Source organism: Quercus lobata, chromosome 8 (assembly GCF_001633185.2).
Source record: "Quercus lobata isolate SW786 chromosome 8, ValleyOak3.0 Primary Assembly, whole genome shotgun sequence".
NCBI lineage: Eukaryota > Viridiplantae > Streptophyta > Magnoliopsida > Fagales > Fagaceae > Quercus > Quercus lobata.
The window spans coordinates 44,056,494-44,080,046 of record NC_044911.1 but is presented as its reverse complement, the minus strand read 5'-3'; the positions used below and the strand labels follow the sequence as shown (position 1 = coordinate 44,080,046).

The 23,553-nt window shown below is 34.3% G+C and overlaps 4 protein-coding genes across 5 annotated transcripts; all 4 read right to left on the bottom strand.

Annotated features, from left to right (window-relative positions):
- Positions 1-606: 606 nt before the first annotated feature.
- Positions 607-3,689, bottom strand: LOC115957890. Its single transcript, XM_031076233.1, has 4 exons — positions 3,488-3,689; positions 2,405-3,366; positions 2,192-2,290; positions 607-988 (listed from the first exon to the last, which is right to left on the bottom strand). Exons 1-3 carry the CDS (start codon positions 3,543-3,545, stop codon positions 2,198-2,200), a joined length of 1,113 nt encoding a protein of 370 aa, XP_030932093.1. The 5' UTR covers positions 3,546-3,689; the 3' UTR covers positions 607-988; positions 2,192-2,197.
- A 6,900-nt stretch (positions 3,690-10,589) lies between these two features.
- On the bottom strand, positions 10,590-13,613 carry LOC115954737 (ribosomal L1 domain-containing protein 1-like). Of its 2 annotated transcripts, none has more exons than XM_031072665.1 (2): positions 12,216-13,613; positions 10,590-10,730 (listed from the first exon to the last, which is right to left on the bottom strand). In XM_031072665.1, exon 1 carries the CDS (start codon positions 13,490-13,492, stop codon positions 12,248-12,250), a length of 1,245 nt encoding a protein of 414 aa, XP_030928525.1. In that variant the 5' UTR covers positions 13,493-13,613; the 3' UTR covers positions 10,590-10,730; positions 12,216-12,247. The 2 variants fall into 2 exon arrangements, with proteins under 2 accessions (XP_030928525.1, XP_030928526.1); XM_031072666.1 differs by lacking the exon at positions 10,590-10,730 and adding an exon at positions 10,762-11,260.
- A 2,575-nt stretch (positions 13,614-16,188) lies between these two features.
- LOC115957731 (xyloglucan endotransglucosylase/hydrolase 2-like) lies at positions 16,189-17,537 on the bottom strand. The gene is made up of 3 exons (XM_031076044.1): positions 17,259-17,537; positions 16,829-17,022; positions 16,189-16,727 (listed from the first exon to the last, which is right to left on the bottom strand). The coding sequence occupies exons 1-3, from the start codon at positions 17,535-17,537 to the stop codon at positions 16,322-16,324; spliced, it is 879 nt and encodes a 292-aa protein (XP_030931904.1). The 3' UTR covers positions 16,189-16,321.
- Positions 17,538-21,060: 3,523 nt separating this feature from the next.
- LOC115957528 (xyloglucan endotransglucosylase/hydrolase 2-like) lies at positions 21,061-22,352 on the bottom strand. The gene is made up of 3 exons (XM_031075794.1): positions 22,023-22,352; positions 21,622-21,815; positions 21,061-21,526 (listed from the first exon to the last, which is right to left on the bottom strand). The coding sequence occupies exons 1-3, from the start codon at positions 22,305-22,307 to the stop codon at positions 21,121-21,123; spliced, it is 885 nt and encodes a 294-aa protein (XP_030931654.1). The 5' UTR covers positions 22,308-22,352; the 3' UTR covers positions 21,061-21,120.
- Positions 22,353-23,553: the final 1,201 nt, after the last annotated feature.

Below are 23,553 nucleotides of genomic sequence, written 5' to 3'. Positions count from 1 at the left end.
GTTGTTTTTGTTTTCGTTTCTCTGGATTGATTCGTTCTTTAGGTTAAGACTCAAATTCCACGTGAAAAATTTTCCATCTCAGCCCTGCCAACACAGAAACTCGAGTCTTAATTCTCGAGTTAATATAGTAAATTTGAGTCTAAGAGACTCGAGATGCTAGTTTGCTAAATAGTTTGGAAACGTTGCTAACTAATGAAATTGTTAGCAAAATGGTGTTATTTTGGAAAAAAATCCCATAGAACATTAAAATTGAATTGTAATAATATCCTAGTTTTCCTTCAAAGTAGATTTTTGATCAAATGCTAACAGAAATTTGAGACTTTCGGAGGCATACTGAAAAAAACAGCCTGCAACAAACATCCTCATTCACTAACCGCAATTGATAGGAAAGTTATTCAATTTGGAAGGTATTACAATCAAGTAGATAGATACATATACCCAAAGGATCCAGGACAATTCTCATTTAAGCAAGGACATAACAAGGTTTACGCAATGTTCAACATTGATAAGGTTAATGTGCTTGCAAATAAAATTGAGCGGTCAATGCCAAATGATTTTGTCATTTCTCAGTAACAGAAAGGTAATGTAAGTCTTGAAACATCTGTGTCATCAATCAAGAAGAATTGCATAAAAATGGACTGAGAAATAAACTGAAAATACAAATGAATAAATCATGTACTGTAATGTATGGGTACTATCACAACAAATTCTTGACAACAATCAATCAATCATCATAAAACACCACCATTTCATAAGGGAAAAAAAAAACAACATATAAACGCAGGACTGACTGATAAAGAATGCGCTCCACTCACACTACAAATCTGAGCTGCATAACAAATTTGAATATAAAACTCTCTATTTAACTAGTCTCAATACATTTCATGCACGAATATCTTGTACCACAACTTATTAACGCTTCCACGATACTTTACACTCGTCTGCAAACTTCACAATATAACTGCTCGATCCCACGACATTCTCTTTTCTGCACCATAAATTTTACATAGATCAGTAATGTTTTTTTCTCTGATAAGTAGATCAGTTATGTTTTAAGCATTTATTAAAATAGAACTACAGCCTAGATATTGAGAAACACTTTCTTCACTCTTCCCAATTCTTTATAATTTGATTTTAGTATTAGAAAACCCCAGGTTATTCTAATTATCTATTACATTTCCTTCTTCCATAGTTTCTTCTTAAGCCCATTCATTATTCTTCCCTATAAACTGGTTTGCATCCACAGAATAAACATTTGGTCGATTAACTTAATAGCATTTCCAACTGGATAACTAACAAATATAGCAATGAAATATTATGCGGGGATTCTACCTGGTAAAGCATACTTTGTTTGTAACCCTCTAATTGGGTGAATAAGTTGATTAAACATGACGGTATGCTTGATAAAAGCGATGGTCTCCTTAGGAATGTCAAATGAATGACTCTCAGACAACGAAAAATTAGTAAGGATGTGTAAAAGTCATACTGGTAATTAGGGAGTGTCAAAATGTAAGATGCAGTTGAAGAAATATTTTAAAGAATTCATTCCTTCTTTAGTCAAAGCTTCAATTGGACCATTTTGCATTGACAGAAATTTGCCTAGGATCCGATTAATGAGTTTGTAAAATTCGTGAGAAATAATGGAGTAATGTTACTTACTATTCCATGCTACTTTGCATAATTCTTCGAGAAAGAATTGGAAACCCGAGAATTTGAAATTAATCCTCACTTTCTTCCCAAATAATTTATTTCTTGAGTTAACTAAAAATAAGGTGTAATGCTACACAACAATTTTCAAAATAGTTGAGATGACAAGTATTTACTGGTTTTTATGGGTCACACCAACATCACTTTTCTATCCATTAATAACAATTTGCCACATAGACCATTGTGAAATTTTTCAGTGCTTCTAGATTTATTGGTAAATAAAACCGCTGGTTCCTGTCTTTAGATTCTTCTCATTTACTTTATAAAGAGCAGGGAGAACAGGTTCGGTTCGAATATGTTAGCATGGTTATCAAGCAGGAACATGATAACTAGAAAATGATACTCATTTCACAATTCAATGCAGTAGTAGATAGAAACAATCTGAAAATGAATAAACAAGCACATGACTCAACTAAAACTCAACATGATTATCAGGATATTATTGATGCCCAGAGAATAAATTTCGCAAAAGAATTTGATTCACCTTGAGTTATCTATCAGAGCGGCGTAGAACTTCAAAAATTCCACAGCAACTCTTCCAAGAAGTTGGTTGCAGGGGGCGTTGAGACACTGATATAATATGCTGTAATGAAATTTGAAGCAAGCAAGCAGCCATTTGATCAGAAAAATTGAAAGGTTTAACAAAAACCAAAAGAGAAATTCAGAAGCCATTAGATATAGCCTTGAAGTTACTAACCGGATTTCCTGTGCTTTCAGGAATCTCAGTCTTGTTGCACTCTTCACCGACATTACTTGTGTCAACAGCTGGAGCATTAGCCAATGGCTGCAATGAATCGTTAGCTTCTTCCTTTGATGACTCATAAACACCAGTTGATGCCTCTGCAACACTCACATCTGATGCCAGCAATTCTGTTTCCTCAATTTCCTTTTGCACCACCTCGGGAACTTTACCATCCTCTCCCAACGCCGGCAATGTTGTTTCTTTTGCAACCTCATAAGAACCATCATTCTCATCTGGAGATGGCAGTTTTGTTTCCTCAATCCCCTTCACCTCCTCGTTTGCCTTGACCGGAGAAATCCCATTACTCTTCTCTAAAGATAGTGGAACTTTCTCCTCGTTTTCCTTCGATTCCAATCCAGTCAAATTCTCAACCGGTTCTTCTACACCTTGACTGAAATCCATAGATAAAGACACAATAGGCTTAACATAGTCAGCAACTGAGTGAGAAACCTCTTTCTTCTCTTCCTCATACTTTCCTGAATCAACCACCTCAGAACTCTTCTCCTCTTTGTCAAAATTGCTGGTTCTCAAACCTGAATCACCACCATCATATGATTGATCCACAGACTCGGAATTCTCATCAATAAGAATTTCTTTCACGGATTCATCCACGGCTTTGACCTCCCCAACATCCTCAATCGCCACCTCGATATACTCGGCCTGTGGTTCCACTTTCTGAGTCTCCTCAAATTTCCCATTTGCAATTTCAACCAAACTTTCCACCTCCACATTCTCTTCCTGAGATTCCACTTTCTGGGTGTCTTCTATTTTGCCATTTGAAGCTTCCTCCATTTGACTATCCCCTGCAGAAATCAATGATGCAGCAGATATAGAATAAAACCCTTCTTTTATTTCCTCTTCTCCAACTAAAACATACTGATCACCAACATCAACTTCTTTCTCATTCCCTTGGATACCTGTATATCAGTTTGTTAAAAACAAAAGAAACAATAAAAAGCGGATTTAGAAGAAGTAAGTCAAACTATGAGAGTGTGAAAGGCACCAATCAAGGAAAAGAAAACTTAATGAAAACAGTACCTTGGAGTTGAGAATTAGGTGGAGAATGGTAGGTGGGTTTGTTTGTGGTGTCTTCCATTTTCTTACTAGATTTTGTTCGTTTTGTTTTCTTTGTTCTTCACCTTGAAGGCATAGCTGACTGGTTGTTTTGCAAAGAATGGTAGATAGATGGGAGTTATACTATGTACGTTTCTCTTTCTATCTGTCTCTCTGTCTTTCCTGTATTTGACAGTGATATACGTTTTGAACGGTTTTTGAAATTGAAACCGACAAGGAGGGAGATGCTACATCACTCTACTTGTTTGGGCTTTTCGACACTTGGAAAGGTGGGAATTGAGGAAAACAGCTTTAATAGAAAAAGTGTCAATAATACAATAAGCCAGTCGAATTTGGATTCTTAGCTCTTAAGTAAGAACTAAGCAGAATCTTTATCTTACTGGCAAAGTTTTCAATCTTGGTTATCGAGCCAAATTAATTTTGTTAATTTGAATTCAAATTAAGTTTTGTTGATAATTCATTCAGAATTATCCTATAACCATAAATTATTTTATAATATTTTTATAAATAATTGATATGGTCAACTTTTTAATTCTTATTGTATTAGTTTTTATCTCGGCCCACAATTAACATTACATTTTCATTTACTAATAATCATTCACTACATCAGCAGTTAGTAAATTTTTTTGTAAAAAAATTTGTATATTTAGCATTATTCATTAAATAAGAGTAATGTTACCGTTATAAACTATTTTATAACATTTTGGCAAACTTTTGATGTGATCAACTTTTTATTGGTTTTCACAATAATGAAAGGATAGATTTAAATGCTTGGAAGTCTCCTTAAAAAGAGTAGGGGATTCATAAATATGATTATAGTGAAAATAAAATTGTACAAAGGTCTTAAAGAACCAAATTTTATTAGTTTAGTACGCATGATTAGCCCTTTTTTATAATAAAAAAAATTTAAAAAGATTAGCCTTTTTTATAGAAGATAGTTAGATTAGAGAAACATTTTTTTTTCTCTTCTTTTAATATGATAATAGAGAAAATAAAATTATAATTCAACAAGTAAGCACTTCTTAGCGTTTCATTAAACCGCTAGGGTTTAAATCCCTACCTTTAAGTGTCAAATTATCAGAAACAAAATTATAATTCAATTTGCTTATATGTCACTTACCTTGGAATATTAATTTTCTACTCTACTGCTTTTTTCTTACATTGTGCAACGGCTCTCTTTCTCTCCCAAAATACTTCACGTTCCACAACCACAAACATCAAGCCCACATTCAAGGACAGGGTCGTAATGGAAATATTGTACAGTGGCTCTCTTTCTCTGGCAAAAATGGCCCATTAGCATTAATTTTTGAAATATTTAGCAACAGAGCACTGTTTCGGAAATAATTAGGGAAATACCACTTTTTCCGAAAACGCCGCTATAGGGCCTGAAAACGTCACTATAGGGCTTAAAAAACGCCACTATAGGGCCCCTTGAACCTGTTATGGGGACTTACAAAAAAAATTTTGCAGGAAAACGCCGCTATAGGGCCCAAAAACGTCACTATAGGGCTTAAAAACGCCACTATAGGGCCCCTTGAAACTGTTATGGGATTTACAAAAAAATTTTGCAGGAAAACGCCGCTATAGGGCCCAAAAACGTCACTATAGGGCTTAAAAACGCCACTATAGGGCCCCTTGAAACTGTTATGGGACTTATAAAATTTTTTTTCAGGAAAACGCCGCTATAGGCCCGAAAAAGTGGTAGATTGCTATATAGTTCGGAAACAGTGTTTCTGAGCAAATTATTTCCAAAATTGATGGTAATGGGCCATTTTTGCCCTCTTTCTCTTCTAAAATTCTTCACGGACCACAAACATCAAGCCCATATTCAGGGATACGGCCATTATTCACTTAGTGCTGGAAATCTTGAGGATTTGAATTGGCTTCAATTGCTTGCTTTAGTAGTTATAGGTCTTTGTCCAACATTAAACAAAGTATAAGAGCATCATCATTGAAGAATGCTACTCTATCCTATTTTACCATCCAAAAAACTACTTTATTAATTATACCATACCATTTTATAATACACCCTACGTCCAAAAACTCTATTATTTTACTTTTTCATTAAAATATTATTTTTTAATTTTTCTTTATTATTTCTTTCACATCATCACTTTTTTTCAGTTAAGGGGTGAAATAAAATATATATATATATATATATATTTTTTTTTTTAGCATAGTACTACAGTACAATTCTAAGTTTAGAATTGTACTGTAGCACTATTGCAAAAAATTTTACAATAGTAAGGTATATCATTTTTTGATACAAATGTTTTTTAGCTATGAAATGTCAAAAAGGCCTTAGATATGGCATTAGCATTCTTTAATGCTAATGCTTTAATACCCTATATCTACAATTGCTATTGCCTACCAAGAGTCTTTTAACTCATGACATTTTCAACTTCTTTTTACAGAAAAGAAATTGGATTTAAATCTCCCACCTCTATTTTGTTTAAGTCAAAAAGAAAAGAAAAAAGAAAAAAACAAAATGCTCTATCAGCTCCAGCTAGCGAATACAATATATCTATAAGTTGCGCTGTGCTGCTTAGGAGACTATTGTGAACAGGAGAGAAGTGGGTTCCTCCAAGAGATGGCTGGATTGAAAATCAATTTGATGGTTGAATATAAGTTGCACTAACATTATAAAGGATATTCTCAGCAAAAAGCATTATAAATGATTTTTTTTTTTTTTTTGAGAATGCATTATAAAGGATATTAATTCTTGTTTATCTTCTTTTGTTGTTATAAACACAAGAACAAAAGCATACAACTACCGACCTACGGTATATACCCTATCTAATCAATAATGACAACAACTCCATCTTCAAGTAAATAATAATAATAATAATAATAATAATAATAATGATAACCACATAACTTGGCCAATTTAAGCTCCATAGATCTAAATTGGTAACAATTTTTTTTTATTATAGTAGTCTAATTTAAGTATTTATGTGTGTGAAGCTTCCTTTTGAAAATTTGAGGCGAAAATGGGTAATTACCCATCAAAATCGAACTATTTAGTTAATAGGGTCCGTTTGGAAACATATTGGCAAACTAGCAACTCGAGCCTCAGAGGCTCGATTTTGGGCCCCTAAATCGAGTTTCTAAGGCTCGATTTTCATGCGTCGTTCCTCTCCGTTGTGGTGCTTTGTCCAGGTGGCATCTACATGGAAATCGAGTCTCTAAGACTCGATTTACATTTAAAACGAAAACAAAAAAAAAGGGGCAGCAGGAAAAGAAAGCCCAGAAACAGAGAAGAAAACCAGAGGAAAAGAAAACCCAGAAACAGAGAAGAAAGCCAGAAAACCACAACGCGTTCATCAGAGAAGAAAGAAAAAAAAAAAAAAACCCAGAAACAGTCGCGCGGCGTGGCGACCTGGGTCGCGCGCGGCGACCTGGGTCGAGCGCGGCGACCTGGGTCGCGCGCGGCGACCTGGGTCGCGCGCGGCGACCTGGGTCGCGCGCGCCGACCTGGGTCGCGCGCGCCGACATGGGTCGCGCCGCGCGGCGACCTGGGTCGCGCGAGGCGACCTGGGTCGCGCGCGGCGACCTGGGTCGCGCGCGGCGACCTGGGTCGCGCGCGGCGACTGGGTCGCGCGCGGCCTGGATCTGTCGCGCGGCGACCTGGTCACGCGCGGCCTGTGTGTGTCGCCATTCCTTCTTCTTCTTCTTCTTCTTCTTCTTCTTTTTTTCTTTCTTTCTGCATTTTCTTTCCGCTGTTTCTGCATTTTGGGTTGCATTTTGGGTGATTAATATTTTATTTTTCGGTGGAAATCGAGTCTTAGAGACTCGATTTTCATGTGGACGCCACCTGGACAAAGCGCCACATCAGAGAGGAACAATGCATGAAAATCGAGCCTTAGAAACTCGATTTAGGGACCCAAAATCGAGCCTCTAAGGCTCGAGTTGCTAGTTTGCCAATATGTTTCCAAACGGACCCTATTAACTAAATAGTTCGATTTTGATGGGTAATTACCCATTTTCGCCAAAATTTGATCCTGGCCCTAACTTTCTACACCTCACGTCCCACAAACACTTATACGTGTGGAGTGGCTACTACACCAAAAATGTGCAGTGATAACTATTACCTTAATAGTGTTGAGTTGATAAGTTTTTACTCATTTTTATTTAGACTTAATAACTAAGTAACTCTACAATTATGAAATATTTTGTGACTTTAGAATAGTCCCATATAATCCTCCTTGATTTCGTATTTTCCTTCCTAACAGACTATTCAGCTTATAAAAAAAGCTACTGCCCCATCAGAAAACATGATGAGTTCTAGAAATTATATATATATCACTACAAACAATAAGCTTATTTGTAACGGCCATAGTTTGTCACAGAAGCACAAAGGGCCGTCACAAATTCATATAAACAGCAGCAAAAAGCTGTTGATGGCCGTCAGCAAAAGCTTCATTGCTAAAAGTATATTACCGACAAGGCTGTTGCAACTTGCTAGCATTCATTTTCGACCGTAAAAATCCGTTGTAAGTACTTGATAATTTCCATAAAAAATTCAACTTCATATGAAGAAGTTGGACGGCTAAATACCTATTGTGACAAACTAAGACTATTGTTAATGTCGATGGCTGTTTTTAGTCGTCGAAAAAGTTCGGTTGCAAATAGAAATATTTTTGTAGTGTATATATATATATATTTAACATGTTAAAAGTGATATCAAACAAAACCTTTTACTTATATAAAGAGAGATATTTTTCAACTAATTCGAAGTTCTGTTTTTTTCGAAAACATCTATTTATTCTCTGACGGTGTCTGTTTTATCTAATTTTTTAATGGTTAAAGTTTTAACGTTATCTTTAGTATCTAGACATAAGTTTATTTCAACTCATTGATAACCAACATCCACAAAAAATTAGATCATGCATGACACGACTAGAATAAACAAATAACCCATATAAAGACATGCACTCATGTAATATATAGGGGTGGCACGATTGGGAGTTACTATTGTTGTTGTTCTTTAAAACTTATGGCTTCCATTATTCTTTTCTTCAATTATTTTTTAAAATGCATACCTTTTTTACATGAGTAGAGCTCGGTCGGCTCAATGAATTGAAGGCATATATTTACTGTGTCAAATCTAGATTTTTTATTGTGGAACTTTATCAATTAAGCTAATTGAAACTCAAAACATCTAAAATTAAGTGTAAGTTCAAATTAAAAAGGCAAGTAAATGAAATAGTTTATATATATGATGGCTAGAAATCAAAGTTCATTATCAATAAGTTATCATATTTGAAGTTGCCAATAGCTCTAGACAAGTTTTTAGAGGTTTCTTTCTATAAAATATATAAAGCCTACATCATGTGACCTCGATGATTAACTTCAATCTATGATATTTCAATTAGGTGTGTGCATTCAACCTATGACATTTCAATTTTTAGGTTGATTTTTCATGGCTCGGATTCTATATATAATAATAATAATAAAATATAGAATCCAAGCCATGAAACTCCAACCTGAAAATTAAAATGCTAGGTTGGTAGGTTGAATGCACACACCTAATTGTTGAGTATTTTTCTTAGTAAGTTGACGTTAATCATCAAGGTCACATGGTGTAGGCCTTATATATATATATATATAAATTACCCAAATTTTCTTGAGAATTAGGGAATGACACTCTACCCTAAATCTTAAGAGAAATAACACTTTCCTCATTTTAAGTTTGAGGAAATCAACATATTAGTCCATCCATTAATAAATAATAGTAACAAAATATTCCAAATTTTGAAAAGATTCCCTTGACCAAACCCTAAACATGTTTAGTGCAAGGTGTTTTTAGTTAAATATTATTCCTTGTCACTGAGCCGTGGTTAGGGTTTGGTCAATGGAATTTTTTCAAAATTTAGAATATTGTATTACTGTTATTAATGTAAGGATTAATGTGTTGATTTCTTCAAACCTTAAAAAAGGGGAGTGTCAATTCTCTTAGGGTTTCTTTTGGAGTATCATATCCTTGAACCTCAAGGAAAGTTCGTATAATTTACCCCATTTTTAAAAAAAGTTTGGGTAGATCGAAATTTGGATTGACAAAATTTCTAACTTGTATAAACCAACCCAACCTAACCCAACCCAACCCATGCTATTATTGGTTTAAAAAATATATATTTATTTTAAATTTGTTAGGTTGATTTGTTTTGGATTTTAAGACTTACTTTTAATTTTTAAGTTTGATTATTTTAAAAATTTAAGACTTAATCTTAATGAAATTAGAATATTAGACTTTGTTTTTGAAGAGAGTTTTAACTTATGACGTCCGTTCTTGATAATAACTCTTTATCATCAGACTAAGACACTAATCAGTTTTTGATGTAAGCGGAAATTGAACCCCAGATCTCTTAACTATTTAGAATGTAATCATTTATTGAATAATGGACTTAGATAATTGAATGAAAACCTAATTTTTTTTTTATTAGGCTTAATAAAAGAGTTACTTTGAATTGAAGATTTATCATCTTAAGAAGGTTGAGTTGGGTTAAAAAAAAAAAAAAAAACCTTAAATCCAACCTATCCCAACCCATGCACACCCCTCACTAAATAGTTCGTTCTACAACTTCAATGATTTTCTTGCCTATCAATCTTGTGATTCATATTTGTAAATGATATTAAAAAGTGACGCCCTATCCCCCATGGCTCATCACTTGCAAGAATGGCTTTTTAAAATTTTATTTTTTTGGTAAGTTATACATATATCTAATGGATCTTAAACCTACGACCTCACCCTCCACCTAGCATTTGCAATGAGAAGAGGATTTGTGCCAGAGTCCATTGAAATCTCTTGCAAGAATGCTATGATACCTCTGTTGACGAAGGGAAAATTCCATTAACCCAAAAAACTTTAAACCAAAAATATAAAGAAAGAATGTGCAAGATCATTGCTAAACATACCCAAAGCACAAGCTTGAGAATCTAGAGTCTAAACCCTCAGTAACCATTAACCAGGTATATAGATTGGCTTCACATTACATAATTCTTTAATAAAATCCATAACCTCACTGTCGGCCCTTTTTTTTCAAATTTTTTTTTGATGGGACTATTTTTGGTCCCAAGGGGTGGGGGAAGGGTGAAGGCGAGATTCAAGCTAGAGTTCATTGGCGGAATGGCTTCACTTTTCCATTCTCTATTCATGTGCAAGAACTGAACCACACACTTCAACACCAACTTTAGTAGCTTTCTTCAGCTGCACAATGTCCTCAAATTTACCAGCACTAACAAGCTTTGGTGATCAATTCTTGGAGACCGAAACAAACTATAATATGGTCACACTCAGCAAACCAAATATTTCTTAAATTGCGTAGGCTAGACAAGTCTTTACTCTGTCATCCTAATTAACATGCTCTAGCTAGTAATCTCTGCAAAACTAGAGGCAAGCTGACAACCATAGTCAAGAGAACCAAACTAATGGAGTATCCAACAAATCAAAAAGCAGGAAGTTTCAGAAAATTCTACGCCAGAACATAACCTGAATGTCACAAAAAGCCACCAGAGCAAATTCTTCACCAAAATATGGCCTAAACAAGGCCAAAAAGCCACCAAAAGTCATCCCACAACCAACTGCACTCAGATATATGATACAAATGATTCCATTACATGATATCCTCAACATGCACCAAAATGTGAAAATAGGACCTGCTATCATTCAAGCCAATGAGTGGTTCTAGCAGATTTTTTAAACATCTCATTCGAATTGCTGAAGAGACCTAATAGGACCTGCTATCATTCAAAGGCTTGCATCATTTGTCATAACTACTCCTCTTTCAATCAATTTAATTCTGATAAAACGTATACTGAATAAGTCAAAAAGTTCATATAAGAAAGAGGGGAAAAAAGCTGATTTGTTGATTAGTAACTACTGTACATATCATTCAACAAGTTGAATACTAGGATCACTTTATACTCTTGATTGATGAATCGTACATCTATCAGAAAATGACTTTTGACTTTGCCAGATGTCTGGACTGCCATACAAGGATAACTGAATTATAATTGAATGCATAAGATAAGTTTTGAAAGAAATGGATTTTCTAACTAATAAATAGAGTGCCAAAACAAAAATAAGATTCACAAAATAAATTTAAATTCAAGCACTCATCTAGAAATGAAAATTGAGGGATAAGCATTTGAAGTGGCATGGAGGAATGAGTAGTCAATCCAAAGTTGGTGCCGAATAAACCTCATCACTAATGAGTTGTTAATCCATTAATTAGTCCTCATCATTCCTCCATCATTTTCCAAGACTGATTCTAAATTGTTGCTAGTAGCAAATTGAGCTACAAGGAATTTTAAGTTTTAACTTCTAACAAAAACAACCAACAAGGATTTAGGCTGCACTCACTCTCAAAGTTACATCCTCACCCTTTTCTTCAGTGATATGTATTAAACATTGATAAGTTGTAACCATGAAAATAGTAGAATATCAAAACAATAATGCCTGCCTAAACATTAAACCTTGCGTACAAGAACAAGACCAAATTTCAGATATATAAGTCAGGCAAATATATAGCACTAAAACATTAAATCAATCACTATATTTTTCTTCATAATCAAGATACCAAAGAAAATAGTTAGTGATGTCAACTAGCAGAATTTCTGTACTCCAACCAAATCAACACAAATCACTATTGATTATATAATTAAAACAAAATTTTTTCAGAGTAAGAATTACCATCTCTAACTTCTTTAGTCTTCTAAATCAAATTACTCCGCTGCTTTCTTGCCTTTCTTAGCCTTCACCTCCATTTCTCCACTTTTCTTCCTCTTATCCTTCTTTTCCCCAGAATTCCCATCTTCCAAAGCCAACCCAACCTTCCTTTTCTTTATACCACCATCTTGCTTCTTCCCCTGTGCGGTGAACAACCCATCTATATTCTCCGTAAGATCATCTTTATTCTTCACCATAGCCAACTTCTTCAAGCCTTTCGATTCACTAGAAACCACTCCTTCACCCTTATCTCCCTTTTTCCTCTTCTTACTACCCAATATTTGACCATTCTCATTATCCTCACCTTCATTATTTCCCAATTCATCTTCAACTAACATCTCACCTATATTCCCATCCTTCTGCATCCCAACTCTCTCACCCTTCATCCCCTTTTCCTTCACCTCCTCCTCCTTAACTCCCTCAATCATCAACCTCTCCTCCGGCTCTGACTGATACAGTGGCAATGCCAACGACTCAAGCAGCTTCAAATGCAATGACCTTATACCACCCCACTTCCTTGGGACAACCTCCGAAATCCCATTAATCGCTGCCACCACATTCTCCACAATCTCTTTTTGTTCCATACTCACCCTTGCCACCTTCATCACACAACAAGTTCCAGTCCCCAAAAACAACAACGCGGAAGAACACGCCTTCTCAACCTGCTCCTTCCAATTGTTGTGCTTCAAATCCAATGGCACCGGAACCTTTTTCTTCTTAGAAAATGGCTTCCCCAACAAGCCAGACAAAAGGGTCACAACCCTTTTGTCAGCAAAGAACATGTCATAGGAATCACAGAGCTTCCTCTTGGCCTCAAGGGAACGAAAATCTGATTTCAGCTCGGACAATTTGAGGACTTTCGAGATGGGTATTTGTTCAGAATCGATTTTGGATTTGGCAGAGGCTTTGTTGAGATTGGAGTGTGGACGATCATCAATTATGAGACAGAGCTCAGGTGGGAGGTGTGGGGAGAGAAGGGTATGTGGGAGTTGGATTTTGTGTGGGTTTGTGTTATTAGGTTGAGATGGGATTTTCTTGAGGGTGAGAGTGAGGTAGAAAAACTTATCGCTGTGATGAAGGAGTTGGGGTTTTTGGGTGAGGGACTGGGAGTTGGTGTTTTGCCATTTGAGAAGAGCATTCACGGCTTTATGGATAACCTTGGGGCTCACCCTGGTGGGAGCCAGAGATGGGATTGGGACTGGATTTGGGTTTTGGGGTCGGTTGGGTTTGGTGGTGGCCATGGAAGCAAAGGGGTTGAGAGTTGAGACAGAGCAGAGTCAGTCTAATAGGGTTAGGGGTTTTAGAACAAATAGAAAGAAAGAAAGAACGGTCAGGGTTTTAGGGATCTATTGCCATCATTTTCCCAAGAGTTTCTTTATATGTGTATGGGTCCGGTGGATAATTCACTTCTAAGGAAATTTTAATACTATTTTAATGAAAAATATAAAAACTGTTAAAAATATTTTTATTTTTAATAAAAAATTTATAATTATTTTCCCCCCTAAATTAATGCCCTTAGATATTGGACTAGAGTCTGTGGGTGAAATTGGGTCTACAGAAATGCCTAAAATTTTCCCTATCTTTATATGATGGGCTTCTGTTTAGGACACATTTCACATGTTTGATGTAATTTCAAAACACAAAGATTTATTTGAATATTTGAATATTAATTAAATTGTTAATAGCATACAATCTAAATTACCTTTTATTTCATTTCATTGTAATGAATTTCCATCCAAATTTAGAAGTATATACAATCTTTAAAAAATAAATTCAAATGAGAGTTTTTTATTCTTTTTTTTTTTTTTAATAATTACAAATTTACAATGTGAGATGGGGGAATTTAAACCATGAAATTCTTAGTTGCAAATATCAGGAGGTCTCAGTTGAATTACAACTTACAAGACATTTGGCCTTTCCCCCTTTGTTTTGGGTAAAAAGGGTTAGAGATTTTAAGGTTTCTTAATAGAGTTTAACAATATAATCAATAAAAATCTGCTTAATTAATTTGTTAGGTCCATAGGTTGTAGTTTCAAACGTGAACAAATAGTTGGGTCTTATGTGTTTTTAGAGTATATTTGAAGTCCAAGATTCATGCCTAGAACAACTCGATAGATCAAAACTTATTGGAGTCTCAACACCTAGTTGATTGATTGAGATTGGCTTAATAGCTTCTTAATAGCTATTCGATAGTTTGAAAATTGCAGACCCTGAATCTAAATTCAACCTTACAAGTCATCTAATCTCTAGTATTATGTGCCTTACTTGCTAGAATATATAAGGACTACTATAAGACGACTTTTGTTTGCGTAGGATACTTGACCAGAATCTCTATTACCATCAAGTTTTGAAGATTTGAAAACTAGTGATCAAGCTAAAGATGTTGACTACATCACAAAGTGGCAGCTGTGAGATTATCTTTAAGATGGTTTTTGAAGTTATGAAAGAGTATTCGTGTGAACAAAATCCGCTATAGAGTTTTCTAGGGATTTGAAGTTGTGTGGTCACGTAAGCAAGTAGTACTAGAGGTAGTTATATAGTTAGGGTTGATCATGTTGTATAAACTTCAATTCTATCTAGCACATCAGTTTCCATGAGGGTTGGTGGTAAACCGTTGAATAGTTTTTCCAGATTAATGTTTTCACTTCATCAACTTGTGTTATTTGCTTTTTGTTTTTGTTTTTTTTTTTTTGAGGAAATATCTTTTTGTTTATTCAATTAGCGATATTGGTTTGTAATGTGATTAACCATAAACTAAACATGCAAGCATAATTGGTTACTTAATTGAATTCAAATTAAAAATGATTAATTGTTTTACAACATGGGTCTAAACTCCCATCATACTTAATTCTATATTTAAAATTCAAATTCATGTCAGATACAAATGACCAAGGTTTTCAGACCCGGACCGTTCATTGAACCGTAAAAGAGAGAGGTTCAAGGTTTTTGAGGTCGAACCAAGGTCGATCCGAGGTCGAATCGTGATGACGTCATAATTAATTTAATAATTAATTAAAGCCTAAATATAGATATTAAATTTATAAAACTAGCAAAATTGACTAATATATCTATATATGTGAGGGAAATTTAATGATTTTCAAGCATATATTTAATAATTAAATAAGAAAGTTAATAAAATAAAATAATAACCATGAAAACATTAAAATTTATGATTAATTTTTGAAGTAAAGTTGAATATCTTTGAATGATTTTAATTATAATTTTTTTTATTCATTGTAAGAGATGGATAATTTAATTAAGTAGAATAAAATTGTGTTAAATTGTTTTTATAAAAAAAAAAAAAATTGCTAAGGGGTTGGACCGCACGGTTCTTGCTACCAGTTCGTGCGGTCCAACCCTGGTTTTAGGGGTTCACGGAATTGCCACATATGCCCCGTTCTTTATGCTTAAAAAACCGGTTTTCATCTCGGTTCCCGATTTTCACGGTCCGACCTCCCGGTTTGGTCCGGTTTTGAGAATTATGCAAATGACACGATAAAATCAGTACTGTCAAGATGAGTTGACCCACCTCGACACAAATAATGAATCATTTTATTTCAAATTAATTACTAGTTGGCATTTGCATGACTTGTTTCAATCTATTTTGATGAAAACTCATCTAAATCACTAATTCATTAAAATTGTGTTGTATCTACTGGTTGTGTCAAATATTATCACCCCTTATCTAAAGATTGTTAGTGCCAAATTCCTTTGTTTAGACATTCTTAAGACAAAAACTATATTGAAACTTGAAGATATTTCTTACGCTAGCCTCTTGCTATGATTCTCCAGAGAGAGACTTTTCTCTTTTTTTGGTGGGGATGGGGGGTGTTGTCATTTTTCTATAATGAGGAGGTTTGGGAAGTGCGAAATATGTAAGGATAAGATATTTATTTAATTATTGATTGTTAGGAAAAGAAAAGATGCACCTCAAAAGAAAAGAAAATTTGATTTTATTTGGTTCTTAGACAATTTTTGCACAAAGAATAAAGAATTTTCATAAGCTATAAATCTAATGCTGAGTGACAAAAAGAAAAAGAAAAAGATCGCATGAGGGTGCTTTAGTCCCTTCAGTGGAGCTTTGATCTCTCACATTCGGGTGGGAGACCTTGAGGAAAGCGTTTCAAGTCAGTGCAGTAGTTGTAAATCATATATTTCTTTTGCACCCAACGAATCCTTCTTCGACCTGTTGCATCAAGTGCTTGATCCTGCCATGTATTAGTCTGCAAAGAATTTGAATTGTAGACACAAGATGATGACCCAGATGACCAAACACAAGCATTGGCCTCAAAATTTCTGTAAGAGGCTATGAATGGTGCTTTGGTCCAGTCAGTCTTCACAAGCCCCCCTCTCGTTGCCCAATCATCGGCATTCCAGAGGCTTGAGTAAATCCTCATGGGTTGGCTGTTGGGGAATGGAACACCAAGTGATTTCAAGTTGTTGAACACTCTTATAGGAATGTTATCTACCAAAAACCTGATAAGCAAGAAGAATTTACAATTGTATTAGAATTAACATTCTTAACTGAAGTATAATAAACTTTTGAGAAATTTCAATGTACTTTATAGTGTCCATACATGATAACTTGAGAATTCCAGATGAAAGAGTATGTGTGGAAGGCCTTTGTGGGATCAAACCAGAGATAGAATTGCTGTTCTCTGTTCCCTTCCCCGTGTGTGAAGACATTGGTATGAACTATATATGGATCTCCAGACAGGTTGCCTAAGAACTCAAAGTCAATTTCATCATGGTTTGGTCCTTGAGATGATAACTGCACAAGTTTGTAAATTAGCCATTAGAGTAGTGTTTAACAAATTTTAAGATATAAATATTGCAAATTTATATGTCACCAATCATAAAAAGGGAGGCACTTATTTATTATGTTTTTTAAGTGGTTACATCAATTTGTAATCATTTTGTAATAACTATAGTATTTTTTAAAGTTAAATTAATCGTGGAGGATAACAAAATTTTAGAAGTAGATGTCAAGAAGGTATTGAAACTTACATAATAGGTAGTAACAGTGCCAGCTGAGTTGCCACTTACAAGCTTGATTTGCATGTCAATTCTGCCAAATAGATATTCATTCTTGGATTGGAAAGCAGAACCGGAAGTATTGTCAAGAGAAAGAGTGAGAAACCGGCCTCCATCGAGCATCTTAACGTGATCATTGCCCCATGTAATATCAAAATCTTGTCCAAAATTTCCGGCTGAGGCTGCCACCAGAGCACTGAGACTGAATAAAGCAAGCAAAAGCATTACCACTTGAAGAGAAGAGGAAGACATTTTTGTTACTTCTGTTTAGAGCTCAAGAGAGGATGAGATTATGATTTATGAGAAGGATATAGAAATATAAGATTGTTTGAATGTGAAGTGTAAGGTGACAGGCTTTATATAGGTGCACTTGGAGTATAGCAACCGTGGAATAGAGCTGGCAAAACCCAAGTTGTGAAATTGAATAGTAGAGCTGGCATGAACATAATGCATGGTTCAAAACCTGGGACAGATTACAAATTAAGCTGAGAGGAAGCAACATAGGAAACGGGATAAAGGGTTTATGTGAAGGTAGAGAGTAGAGATTGAGTTGTGAAGCATTTGTATTGGTATTTTTTTGGAGTTATGATCAGCGTATCAGTAATTGACTAATAGAAATGTCAGAGTTGTAAGCCGTTGACAAAAAGGAAAATGAGAATACAAACTACACTGCATAGAGCTGGCCAACTTGAGGCTTTCTAATTCTGCATAGTAAATTCATATAGTATGTTGCCTTCCCCATCTGGACCTGCACGGGTCACCACATGGATTTGACCCAGCCACCTGGGTGATTATATTTAAGGTTTGGCATTAAATTCTGAACTCTTTGGTGTTTCCCTTAAGGGTTCCTCTGTAGAATATTAAATTTAATTATGACACAATGGCATAACGTAGCTGCATGATCTTGTTTTTTGTTTTTGTTTTAAGCCAGCTGCATGATATTGTTTATCATTATCTAGTAACCCCCAAAAAATAGAAAAGGAAAAGAAAAGAAAATAAGTATAGTATGGATTAAGAATCATAATGGAGTAGCAAAGTACAATTGATAGTGATAGAGAGGTTTTGTTATTTGTCATATAGAAAAAAATTTGGAGTTATCTTAGCCCAGCTTACTACATAGCAATTAAAGAGATCATTCATATGTAATTTTAGTCACATAATATTTTTAATGAATCATGTAATTTATTTTAATAACATGCATGAATAGTCTTATAAAATATCTGCATTCGAACTATTTTTCTCTAGACCCCAAGGCTCTTGGCTTAAAGTCCCCAAACAAGGTTAAAGTTATCTCATGTATTATTAATTAGTCCCCAAACAAGGTTAGTCTTCTCATGTATGTGATTATTCTTCTCATGTATATGTTCTAGTATGTGATTAGTCTTCTCATGTATTATTAATTAGTCACCAAGCAAGGTTAAAGTTATCTCTCTTAAATCCTGGTCATTTTTAACTGAAACTGAAATTACTAGATTTCTAGAAATAGTTTTGCTGTTTGCTCCGCCTAAGCCATTTTTTAATTGTGTCAAAGAAAAAGCCATTTGAAGGATGAATCTAAACAATATGCAAGATAACTTTCAAGTAAACGAATAAGATAATATTGACTAAATTTAATGTTTCTTTTCTCAAAATTAAAAAAAAAAATGAAATGAAAAATCTAGGACGAACAATTTACTGATCTGTTTATAATAAAGTTAGATTTGCGTTCTGTAGACATGCAATTTGCATGATGTTGACAGCCGTGTCGGATTGATTGTGATCGATATTTTTTTTTCAAGTCAGTACCCAAGTGTGAATGTTGATAGTTGGTCTTAGTCAACAAATTTAAGCAAATGAAATTAAGACACATGTCAAGTCCCTTGAATTGTCCTGAACTCACAAAAATGATACGTGTCACAAGCCAGTTGAAGCCATATAGTGGTATGAGATTTACATAGAAAGTTTTAATTAACTGCAAGACCAAATTCAGAAAAAAAGAAAAAAGAAAAAAGAAAAAAGAAAAAGTGCAAGACCAAATTCTAATTCAAAATTCATTATTAAATCTCATTAAACATTGGAAAATTCTAAATAAAGTGCCCTTGAGTTGTTTATAAATAGAAATTTCTTATATAAGAAAAACATACACACATACACTAAGAGAGAGAGAGAGAGAGAGAGAGAGAGAGAGAGAGAGAGATAGATACTGGCATTTTGTCAAAGTGGAGAATCATCTCTAAGCCCAAAAGAAAATTTTGATCATTCAAAATCAAAGCATATTCCTACTTCAAATCAAAATAGGAATTTTTCCTTCAATTTTCATTTGATTTAATTTCAAATCAAGTCAGTAGACCGCAATATTAAAGCAATTACTTCAAGATACACATTCAACCTCGGAAACATCAAAGCATGATTCAAGATCAAGTTTATAGCCCTTTGGATCATAAAGTGATGCAAAGATTGAATAGGAGGAATTCATTGTATGCTCTTCTTGTAAATGATCATACAGAGAAATCTAACTACTTTCATACATATATCAACACAAATTGATTATTTGTTACATATTTTCAAGAATGTGTGATTTATCGGTGTGAAATTTGTGTACAAAGTAAAATTTTCTACTATGATGTTCAATAGGGAATTTTATAAAAAAAGAAAAAGAAAAAAAGATATGCATGACAAGAGATACAGAGTGTGAAAACACTGTCCTAAAAAAAGAGAGTATGCAAACAGTTATATTTTAAATGTTAATGAGTGTTTTAAGGAAATAAGTTCAAAAATAATAAATATTCAATTATGAATTGTAATACAAATTTTGAAAAGAAAAATATACTTGTCAAGTAATTTGGTAGTTTGTATGCAAGATTACTAATGATTGTGTACATTTTTCTTGATATATGTGGCAATTTGCTTTATATTTTTGGACAATATATAAAAGCATCATTTGAAATATTAAATTCAACTTAATGACTTAGGGCATCCAATGCATTGACTTCAACTAATATTAGGCGCTGAACTTGATTCCTAAAATTTTAAAATTTTTACAGTAGTGCTATTGGTAAAGTATTTTCACAAAAAAATTCTAATTAAAATGCATTTACTACTTTTCATTTGATCCCACCATTAACATTATTATTTACAAGTATAAATGCTTGTGGGGGTGTTGGGGGAAAGGGTCAGGGTTCAAGTTTTCAGAAAAGAGTTTCACACACATATACACTTAAATTACGTTAGAGTAGAAATTTTATCTTGTATCAAAAATATTATTATTTTTTTATTTATCGTTAACAGCTTGCCACTTAAACTTTATTTTTAAATTATTAAAATATGATGTGCGTAGCTTTATTGAAATTTTTATCCTACTTGGTACTAATAGTCTAATTCCAAGCAATCCTAAGCACGGATTCTGAGGTTTATTCTATTTTCCGGTTCTTGATTTTGTTTTTCATTGTTCTTCTCTAGGTTTGCCCGGTAGAGAGAGAACTGGATAGTGTCCTGTGCTATAATCTTCTCTAGTTCTCAATCTGTAATCATGTCTACCAAGTCTAATTACTTCAAGATTTGAGCTTAAGTTCAATAAGCAAATGTCACTTTTGATGATGCAATAAGAATTTCTCAGGGCACTACATGTTGTGCCATGTGCTTTTCTATCTCCTTCTTCATCTCCCTTTTAACATCTTTAGAACCAAATCGAAGCTTTGCTTTAGAATTAGTCACAACTGATTTATTTTCCTTTCATTAAAAAAAAAAAAAAAAAAACTGATTTATTTTGCTTACAACATATTTTTGCACAAAGAATAAAGAATTCATATTGATACAGAGGAATCAACAATTGAATATATAGGCCAATTTAGCCTCTCTAGAGGAACCTTGATCGCTTGCATTCAGCTGGGAGACCTTGAGGGAAACGTTTAAAGTCATTGCAATAGTTGTAAACCATGTACTTCTGTTGCACCCATCTGATTCTGTTCCTTCCATTTGCATCAAGAGCTTGATTCTGCCATTCACTGGTCTGCAAGGAATTGGTGGACAAGGAGACACAGGATGATTCCGAGGACCAAACACAAGCATTGGCTTTGAAGTTTCTGTAAGAAGCTGTAAATGGAGCTTTTGTCCAGTCAGTCTTTACAAGCCCACCTCTTGTTGCCCAGTCATCGGCATTCCAGAGGCTTGAGTAAATCCTCATGGGTTGGCTTTTGGGAAATGGAATACCAATTGATTCCAGGTTGTTAAACACTCTTATAGGAATGTTATCCACCAAGAACCTGTAAAGCAAGAAGTTGCAAATGTATTATTAATTTACTTATTCTAAATGAAGTTATATGAAAGTTCAATAGATATAGTGTCTATTATATATTACATGATGCGTTGAGTGTTCCAGACGATGGAGTATGTGTGGAATGCCATTGTGGGATCAAACCAGAGATAGAATTGTTGCTCCCTATTGCCTTTTCCCTGTGAGAACACATTGGTATGGAGTATGTATGGATCCCCAGACACGTTTCCCAAGAACTCGTAGTCAATCTCATCGTGTGTAGCTCCTTGAGAAGATAACTGCAAAGTAGTTCAATAAAATGAGCTATGAAAACCTTAAATAATTGGGTTAGTGTTTGCTTGATACAACTTATTTTTCAACTTTTTGATTAGGATTGTTTGAAAAAGTTGTCTCAGAAAAAAGTGAAACGTACTTTGAAATGGTGAGATTTGAAACCATTTTACAAATTTGGAACTAAGTGATGTTGAAGAGGAAGCGAGACTTACGTAATAAGCAGTGACAGTGCCTGCAGAATTTCCAGCTACAAGCTTGATTTGCATGTCAATCCTCCCAAATAGGTACTCATTCTTGGACTGGAAACCGGAGCCGGAAGTTTTATCAAGGGAAAGAGTAAGAAGATTGCCTCCATCAAGCATCTTTGCACGGTTATCTCCCCAAGTGATGTCAAAGTCTTGATGGAAGTTGCCAACTGAGACAGCCGCTAGAGAAGTAAGAATGAACAATGAAAGCAGCAATGAAACTTGGAGTGAAGAAGAGGTAGTAGTAGACATTGTTGTCACTTTAAGAGCTCTAGAAAGGAGGAGCTCAGTTGCTTGTGAGAGAGATGAGGTTGTGATGAAACTAGTTCAAGTTTGAAGCCTATATATAGGTGCAACTGGAGCTATAAGCCGTTGAGTAGTGCTGGCAAAGCCAGGTTGTTATCAATTAAACTAAAGGCGCTTTGGCAAAATTCAGCTCAAAACTGGAGACAGGTTTGCATAATGATGAGACAAAGAAGAAGAAGAAGATGGGAAACCAGGAAGTTGGTGTGATGGTTGAGATGGGATATTTTAGGTTAGAATTATGATTAAATGATTAAATTTACAATTTTTTATTAGTTTAAGTTTTTGGAACAATTCGTAATTTATCACAGTAAAGAATATGATATTTTGAATTCAATCACCGTCTTCACTCTACCTCTCACTTTCGCCACAAATTAACACTATACTTCTCATTTAAAATGTTAAATAACTTATTAAAAAAGAGTTTAGGCCCATACGTGAGATAGAGTGTTAGGATTATTGTTAAACAATTAAATTTACAATTTTCTAAGAGCAGTGTTATTATATACAAATTGTTTTACAAGTTACAAATTTAACCAATTTTCTAATAACTTAGACTTTTAGAACAATCGGTAATTTATCGTATATAATTAATCATGTATTCAAAGCTATAATCAGTCCGCTAAAGGAAATTCAAAGCTATAATCCATTGACAAAAACGAACACCAGACCAGGGTGTGTGAAAGAGGGCATGGTGGTTGGAGTACCAAACAGGCTGCATAGAGCTGGCAAAGTAGTCCCCCCACAATTTTTGAACAGAAAAGCTAGATGATTTACGCGTTTGGTGGTGATCTACTTAAACTTGGTCCTACCCCTGCTGGAACCATATATGCTAGTTGCACTTAGCCCATGTTATTTTATTTAAAATTAAGAATATAATTCTAACTTCTTATTAAAAACAAAATTAAGAATATAAATACTGACGTTCTATGCAATTTCCCATTAGCATAATGATAGTGAGTATTGTTTTGTTTTGTTTTTTGGATTTTATTTAGCATATTACAGCCTTTTAACTAAAGCTGGACATCTTTTTTTTTTTAGGTACAAGCGTGTATTTTTATTCCAATCACCTAGCAATTCTTTGTGTGTTTGGATCAGTATTTTGTGGAAAATTGGAAAAATTACAAGTACCTAAAAAAAGGTGTAAGTTTTAAAAATTATACACAAGCTTAGAAAAATTTTCATATAATAAGAA

Excerpts from the sequence above, each read along its gene's own strand:
- LOC115957731 (XM_031076044.1), bottom strand. The coding sequence starts at position 17,537 with ATGTCTTCCTCTTCTCTTCAAGTGGTAATGCTTTTGCTTGCTTTATTC. Across the intron at positions 17,023-17,258 it reads GCACTGTTACTACCTATTAT|TTATCATCTCAAGGACCAAA; the intron begins GTAAGTTTCAAT and ends AAACTTGTGCAG. Across the intron at positions 16,728-16,828 it reads TGGAATTCTCAAGTTATCAT|GTTTTTGGTAGATAACATTC; the intron begins GTATGGACACTA and ends CTTGCTTATCAG.
- LOC115954737 (XM_031072665.1), bottom strand. The coding sequence starts at position 13,492 with ATGGCCACCACCAAACCCAACCGACCCCAAAACCCAAATCCAGTCCCA.
- LOC115957528 (XM_031075794.1), bottom strand. The coding sequence starts at position 22,307 with ATGTCTACTACTACCTCTTCTTCACTCCAAGTTTCATTGCTGCTTTCA. Across the intron at positions 21,816-22,022 it reads GCACTGTCACTGCTTATTAC|TTATCTTCTCAAGGAGCTAC; the intron begins GTAAGTCTCGCT and ends ACTACTTTGCAG. Across the intron at positions 21,527-21,621 it reads TGGAACACTCAACGCATCAT|GTTCTTGGTGGATAACATTC; the intron begins GTAATATATAAT and ends CTTGCTTTACAG.
- LOC115957890 (XM_031076233.1), bottom strand. The coding sequence starts at position 3,545 with ATGGAAGACACCACAAACAAACCCACCTACCATTCTCCACCTAATTCT. Across the intron at positions 3,367-3,487 it reads ACCTAATTCTCAACTCCAAG|GTATCCAAGGGAATGAGAAA; the intron begins GTACTGTTTTCA and ends ACTGATATACAG. Across the intron at positions 2,291-2,404 it reads CTGAAAGCACAGGAAATCCG|CATATTATATCAGTGTCTCA; the intron begins GTTAGTAACTTC and ends ATTTCATTACAG.